At 43.3% G+C, this 8,008-nt stretch overlaps 1 protein-coding gene across 1 annotated transcript; it reads left to right on the forward strand.

Annotated features, from left to right (window-relative positions):
• Positions 1-960: 960 nt before the first annotated feature.
• tbr1b (T-box brain transcription factor 1b) lies at positions 961-4,782 on the forward strand. Its single transcript, XM_063214056.1, has 6 exons — positions 961-1,652; positions 1,997-2,151; positions 2,312-2,433; positions 2,755-2,913; positions 3,061-3,122; positions 3,933-4,782. Exons 1-6 carry the CDS (start codon positions 961-963, stop codon positions 4,780-4,782), a joined length of 2,040 nt encoding a protein of 679 aa, XP_063070126.1.
• Positions 4,783-8,008: the final 3,226 nt, after the last annotated feature.

The raw sequence follows: 8,008 nt of genomic DNA on the forward strand, positions 1-8,008 counted from the left end.
TGTCATTATAAATAGGCCAGCATGGATAAGGTGATTGGCATTTCATGACAGCATCATGCTGGAGAGTAGGCCTACTACTTGGGAAATCAGCGCTAGAGATGTACACATGGTTTATTTTTACATTTGAACCTTAACAGTATGAACGTCATAGCCTTTGCTATTTCACCAAGAGCTTTATGAATTCCGAACACCCTGCAATATCTTAGCATACGTCCATCATAGCGTAATGATGCTGCTAATTAACGTTAATCATGGAAAGCATCTTACATTGACCTCACAGAAAAAAGCCACTGAAATTGCACATTAGACTTAATTTAACTAGCTTTCACGAATTAAGAGACAAATGATGATACAAAGGATGGCAAATGAGAAACTTACCGTGGTGCTCATCCAGCTACTTGAGTAGGCTAGTTTGATGGTTTTCCAGTTGGTTGCCGCGATTCACCTCAGCTTTCTCGTTTTATTTTGAGATCCAGTGAAAAGTCACGCCTGGGTTGTAACCCTATCTGTTTTTGTAACAAACAGCACAATGGGTGTTCACGGTGTTTAGTTTATCGGCGATCTAAGTTACGTTATGAGTTACTAAACGTTGCGAGTCCCATAGGAATCCATTCATCAATGCGGCACTCTTGCCGTCCAGTAGCCGTCCACTAGAACGTTTGACGTCACATGCAAATCATGTGCGCAAATGTGGTTATTCTGATTATTGTAATTATGATAAGACTAATTAAATTACAGTGACGCAACAACCAATAGGAGAAGCCTCTTCATTAACGATGCAGGCTGAGCAATGAATAGCAAAGTCCCTCTGATTGTAGAATAGTGTCAATTGGCTAATTTACCGTCTTGCACAAAGTAGCTCAAACCACGGGGAAGGCGTTTTCTTTGGAGTTAGGTGGAGAGGCGTTAAGCTTGTGCCTTCTCCACGTTGCTTGCATTAATTGCTATTTGTCACTGAGCATGCAGCTCGAGCACTGCATCTCTCCTGCTCTACTCCTCTCCAAGAGATTTATGAGTGTGGGCAGTGGCTATTCCAACTCCGAGGGAGCAGAGCTCGTGCTACAGGACCATCCTATTATATCTGCGAGTGACAACCTGGAGAGAAGTTCACCTCTGAAAAAAAACTCGAGGGGGATGACAAATCAGTCAGAAGCAGACAATTTCCCGGACTCTAAGGACGCATCAGGGGACGTCCAGAGAGGCAAAGTCTCTCCTGATCTTCACGGAGTCTCTGATATCCGTCACAATTTCGATGGATCTGCTGGGGAAAGGTACCTCCTTAGTCAGTCCAGCCAAGCCCAAGCAGTCTCAGCATCTCCAGGTGCCATGTTCCCGTACCCAAGCCAACATGGTCCTGCGCATCCGGCGTTCTCCATCGGAGGTCCAAGTCGCTACATGGCTCATCACCCGGTCATAACGAATGGAGCTTACAACAGCCTTTTGACCAACACTTCTCCGCAAGCGTACCCTGGCGCTGGCTACCCGTACACGCAACAGTATGGTCACGCGTACCAAGGAGCGGCTTTTTACCAGTTCTCATCGGCGCAAGCTGGACTGGTACCCGGCAAAGCCCAAGTTTACCTCTGCAACAGGGCGTTATGGCTTAAGTTTCACAGACATCAGACAGAGATGATCATTACAAAACAAGGACGGTAAGTACTTCATCCGCAAGAATTTGGTTAGTCACAAATAGGGTTTAAATGCAAGTAGCCCACGGCATTACGCTTAAGAATTGTACTGGAAATAGCAATAAACAAAGAAACACGGAGACACATTTTGCGCAAAGCCTAATGGGAATCACTTATCATCTCTAATATAGACATGCATTCATACGTATTAGCATGCATTTTGTACATTATTAGCCTATTGCAATAAAGGCCTACATTTGAACAGAAATATGCCAAACATAAATGGTTCTTACTTATTATGCTATAGCCTTATTGGTGACATCTTTAGTACGAGAATAGGCCTAAGACTGTGTTTTTATCCTTCACAGGCGAATGTTCCCTTTTTTGAGTTTCAATATCTCGGGACTGGATCCAACAGCTCATTATAACATTTTTGTGGATGTAATTCTGGCTGATCCAAACCACTGGAGATTCCAAGGCGGGAAATGGGTTCCATGTGGCAAAGCGGACACCAATGTAACGGGTGCGTCTCCAAAATTGTCCAAATTAACGAGTAAGAAAACAAGGCGCACATAAATTGCAATTGCTTCTGGTGGAGAAAAAAAGTGTTCAACAACATGGACTAGCAACAGACTGTCAAGTCACCATGTCTCATATTTGATGGCGTTTGTTTTTCTGTGTAGGAAACCGAGTGTATATGCATCCAGATTCACCAAACACCGGTGCGCACTGGATGCGCCAAGAGATATCATTTGGAAAACTCAAATTAACAAACAACAAGGGCGCCTCCAATAACACCGGACAGGTAAGGGTGGAATATTTACCATAGAACATTTGCCAACGTTTTAAAAGGTGGGGTTCACCCATGCGCAATCACATTTACGCGGCAGTGATGGCTGGCTGAAGTTCAGTTAAAAATAAATAAATCCAGATTCCCATTACATTGTGTCACAAATGTTAATACAGTTTCTTACCCTACCTTGTAATCTATTTCTTGTTTGACACAGCACGCGATTTAATGTGTATTGAAATGGAGGACTCATAATTCAAGCCATTTCACCAAATATCCTCATCAGTGAAACAAGAGTGCGAATACTAAAATAATTGGCCATGTGTTTCCCCCCAGATGGTAGTTCTGCAATCCCTCCACAAATATCAGCCCCGGTTACACGTGGTACAAGTGAACGAGGACGGCACGGAAGACACAAGCCTGCCAGGACGCGTCCAAACCTTCACATTTCCAGAGACGCACTTCATAGCTGTAACTGCCTACCAAAACACTGATGTAAGATCGCATATTCTATACTACGTGTAAAACGAAAATATATTCCTATAGACGCATGCTTGAGACCTATGATTTTTGACTGAATGTTTGGAATAATGACATTATACTGGTACGTGAAATAAAATATCCTGTGCATTTATTTTGCAGATAACCCAACTGAAAATTGACCACAACCCCTTTGCAAAAGGTTTCCGGGATAATTATGACACGTAAGGCTTCCATGTATATTAAAAAACACACATTGTTAAAGTGGCACCTCATCATAAATTTAAGCCAATCAGATGGCACGTTTGGTCAGTATAATGCTTACAGAGACAGATCTGGCGGTTGATCACCGAATTACTTATCGAACGAATATTTTACGCTTTATATTATGGACTGGATTTTTAAAACATAAGGCTTAGCAATTGCACTTGACCATTTATGCTAGCCTACTCCAACAAGTGTACTGACGACCTCATGGGTGAAGTTAAGCCTGGGATATATTTAGACTATTACAAAACCGTTAAATGTTAAATGATGACCCTTAAGAACTATTTAACATAGGACACTATAAATATATTGCTAGTCTTTAAAATGTATCGCATTGTGCAATTTTACACCGATTCCTTTTGAGCGCGCATGACGCACAACAATAATTGGCCTCTTTTACGCACAATAAAATTGCTTCTTGCATATTTCAGTTTCTGCAAGTCTTGGGCATTCTAAATAGGCTATTTCTCCCAATATGTTAACATAAAGGATAATATTTTAAAAGCTTCAGTGTTTGCGCCCATTTCTAAACAAACATGTTTTTAAAAATGGTGAATGAATAAAAGGTTTGCGATTTGCATTGATATGTTCAACTGTGGATATTAAATAGGCCAAATTGTACGTTGTTAAAATCAGAAAAGATCTTCAGTAGGCCTAATGACGTGGTTGCAGCTATGTTATTGCCGTTCTCATATTTATTGAAGTTGCTTCAACAAGTGTTTGACATTGCGTTGCATGTTGTACTAACCTCTCCACTCTCTCTTCAGGGTTTACACGGGTTGCGACATTGACCGGTTAACGCCCTCGCCGGGTGATTCACCGCGCTCGCACTTAGGTCCGGGGGCAAGATACGCCATGGCTGCGGGCTCTTTCCTCCAGGACCAGTTTGTCAGCTCATATGCCAAGTCCCGCTTTGCCCCTGGCGTCGGGACCGGGCCTGGCACGGATCGGAGCGTCTCACTTACTAACAGCTTGCTGTCCCCTCCACAAACCGAGGAGACCGCAGTCGGCTCCCCGCAGCGCTGGTTTGTCACCCCCGCCAACAACCGACTGGACTTCGCCGCCTCAGCCTACGACGCTGCTGCGGCCGCTGACTTCGCCGGTAACGCGGCGACCCTTCTGTCCTACGCAGCTGCTGGGGTGAAAGCACTTCCCCTGTCCACCGCAGGTTGCTCTAATCGGGCTCTTGGCTATTACGCTGATCCGCCAGGGTGGGGCACCCGTACACCACCCCAGTACTGCAGTAAATCTGGGGCAGTGCTGTCCTGCTGGCCATCTAACACCGTGGGTACCAGGACAACAGCCTCCAACTACCTGGTTGGTCTGGAGGAAGGGGACGCACTTGCCCCGGAGAGATCACCCCTCTGTGTTGGCGCGTCAGAGGAAGCCAAACCAAAAGACTTGTCCGAGTCCAGCTGGATAGAGACTCCGTCTTCAATTAAGTCCATTGATTCAAGCGATTCTGGGATTTTTGAGCAGGCCAAACGGAGGAGGATTTCGCCATCTGCCACGCCGGTGTCAGAGACGTCGTCTCCACTAAAAGCAGAAATGCTAAGGGAATGTGATAAAACTGCGCCCAAGGACATTGGTTACTATAGTTTCTATTCACAAAGTTAGGGACCAGATTTTCTCGTCTATATACATGTATACATACGACAGAGATATTCATATTTTACATGCGTAGGTCTATTAATTGATGTGAAAAAAAAAATTAATTACGCACACGCTTTCAACACCACACAGGCTTTAAGGATAATTAAAAAAAAAACTGTAGGCCTATGATTTTAAAACACATCATAACAAAACTGAACTATTGGGCTACAACCCAATTTTAGTGTCAATATCAGTTATTATTTATTTATTTATTTATTTATTTAGTTTGACTATTTAGGTAGGCTACGCGTTAATGTAAGTATGAGAAAAATGTAAAATAATATAGGCTAGTTTAGCTTGACATTCAGTTTGTTAATGTAGCCTACAGCATGCGTAATGACTGAAGAGAGTCAAACATTTTTTTCATTTAATATGCAATATTGTAAAAGCTGGAAATAATTCCCATGAACAAACGGACACGAGGCAAGAATACTGTTCGAGCGTTTTGTGCAGCAGGGTGTCAGCAACAGTTCACTTGCCTAGCCATGATACCCGTAGAAGACCATTGCGCGTTTTCCATGGGCATGGCGGTGGTTTTGGCTATTTCAATTAGGTCTATTTATTTACCGGTAGCTGTGCCATTTGTTGTACAGCTTGATATTGCTGGTGCATATTAGAGTCTGGAGTCTATATTTCTCTTAAGCATAGTGTAAATTGTTTATTATTTCCAGGTGTACATGTCCAGTTTTTTATACAACAGGTAAATTACATCACACACCAGTAGAACTTTACTTTTTATACATTTTAGTGGCAGCTTTCTGTAGCTACCTTTGTTAAAGGTGGGGTTTTTGTTTGTCTACGGGAGCGCGTTTTATTGGATGACTAGACTTATAAGAATGCTAATATTTATGTATATTTTCTGTGTCCGTTTCACAAAATATTGATGGATCAGGTGTTATCTGTGGTAAAACTTATGTATCTGTGACGTGTTTTAATGCAATAAATATAAGGTTAAATTTGAAACATTTGAAACGTTCAACCTCTGTCGTGGGTTGTCATTGATCTTGAGGGGTTTTTGTAGCCTATACCTAGGCTATAGACAGTTTTACAAAAAAAAGGAGACTGTTTTTGGAGTCAGTCATATCGCCGTTATATAATCTTGAATCAATCCTTACTCGAAAACAACTGTAGTTGCGCGACCCAATATGCACTCCCAAAATATCCAAGTAATCAATACAGCAGTACTTTCCATGTTGATAGTATACCCGGGTAATAGGCCTATGAGGCCTACACACACGTACAATAGAAAAATAATGGGGCATGGAATAGCAGTCTCAGTATTTTTTGTGCCCACTTGCATTCGGGGATTTTTGAGGTTTGGAGGTTGCCTTCATCAAATAGTCAAATCAATTTTGTGTGACAGGTGTTTGTGGACTTCTTGTAGTGGTTTCAGGACAGACTGAAAAGTCAGGCGCGACTAAAGCACGCGTGTGATTTTTGAATCAGTTCGAATAACGTTCATCCAGCCCTACCAACTCACAAGCGTTGAATCAGGAACATATGTCTACTTTCAGATACAGTATACCTTATGTTATGATTGAAAGTGACACTGCCATAGTTTGAAGTGGTTTTCAACGTTTGAGCACTAGAGGGCAGCGCTGCTACACTGCTGCAGAGGACGCATGAGAGGCATTAACGCGCATTGCAGTAATGCATCTCTCCATGTGTTGCACTAAACTAGTAGGCCTACTGTAGTGTAAACTGTAGCCTACTGTAGTGTGTAATAAAAACGCGCCACGTGTGACCATTCTACTGATATGACCCTAGATTTGCCAGATGAGGGTACCCACAAACAAACGTGAGAAGTAGGCCTATAAGCAACAAAAACCCCCTCCAATTACAAGGCATGAAGAAAATGTAAATGCTTGGTCAAAGTGAAGGAAATCGAAGGCAAAGTGATTTGTGTGCCATTCGATTCTTACTTCAAGATGACAGGTTATTGTTGTTGCCACAGTCGTTTAGGGAGCGTTGCCATTTGAAATTGAGCTATGAATTGGTATCAGATAATTAGCCAAGGCCTACCTCAAAATGGCAGAAATAGTAACTATAGGCTATCCACGACACACACATTAAACAGCGGTATTCATTTGTGTTGAATAATACTACGTTGCCTAATTCAACCATAATCGTTTTAGTTGGCGTTGAGCAAGTCTGATAAAAGCTAGACTGTCGTCTACTCTATCGAGTTTTTGGTCGCGGGCGTTGGAATCAGACCAGGAGTTCCCAACACCTATTTGGGGCCCACTTGAAACGTTCACAAAAAAAAATCAACCCTCACATCTGACCCAATAAACAGTAGTCTACAATTCACATAAACAGTCAATATTGATGCTGTTCAGCAACGCACACAAATATTTGTATTTTATTTTTAGACATTGATTTCAAGGCCCACTTGGAATTTGGCAGGCTGTGCCCTCCTAGTGACGCAACTAGAGATTTGAACGTCGATGATAATCAGGCTAACTTGGAATAGCCTACATTCAGAACTCACCAGTGGGTCCCGGCCCACAGTTTGAGAACAACTGCTTGACTAATTCGAACAGTAGATCACCTGTGTCAGCAGTGGCGGAACAATTGCACACCGGGCCCCAGGGCAAAACACTGATAGGACCCCCCATACAGCCTGCCAAGGTCACAATAGGGCCCCCACTATCAATACGGGAGGGCCCTGGGCCCAGGGGCAAATGCCCTGCTCGCCCCTCCTATAGCTCCACCCCTGAGTGTCAGCCACCAAACAAGGAGTGACAGAGAACAGGAGATAAGTTACTGTACCGATGGTGGTGTTATGCATGAGCAAGGACCCCAGAGCCCAGTGCACAAGACGACTCCCACTATTTTGGGTCGACATGTGGGTGCCGCAGCAGTATCTCCCAGCCATATCACCTCAGTCACCATCGCTCGCGCGCCAACACGCGTCTTCTGATAATGTGATTGTCACATAACATGACTCACCTCATTAACCCGCCTAAATAGTTACTCTCAAAACAGCGCGAGGAGGAGTTTCTCGTTTACTTCGTGACTGACTAGCCATGGTGCGTCATAATCTGAGAGCTTATTATATGTCCGCTTGAACCAGGAGGTGAAAAACCCTTCTCACTGACAGTAGACTACAACAGTGGTAATAGCGGGTGAAGCTTCGGGACGTCTGTATACAACATGTGATCTGACAGTCACATCGACTGCAGCGCTA

This window comes from Engraulis encrasicolus, chromosome 13 (assembly GCF_034702125.1).
Source record: "Engraulis encrasicolus isolate BLACKSEA-1 chromosome 13, IST_EnEncr_1.0, whole genome shotgun sequence".
NCBI lineage: Eukaryota > Metazoa > Chordata > Actinopteri > Clupeiformes > Engraulidae > Engraulis > Engraulis encrasicolus.

Excerpts from the sequence above, each read along its gene's own strand:
- tbr1b (XM_063214056.1), top strand. The coding sequence starts at position 961 with ATGCAGCTCGAGCACTGCATCTCTCCTGCTCTACTCCTCTCCAAGAGA. Across the intron at positions 1,653-1,996 it reads ATCATTACAAAACAAGGACG|GCGAATGTTCCCTTTTTTGA; the intron begins GTAAGTACTTCA and ends TATCCTTCACAG. Across the intron at positions 3,123-3,932 it reads TTCCGGGATAATTATGACAC|GGTTTACACGGGTTGCGACA; the intron begins GTAAGGCTTCCA and ends CTCTCTCTTCAG.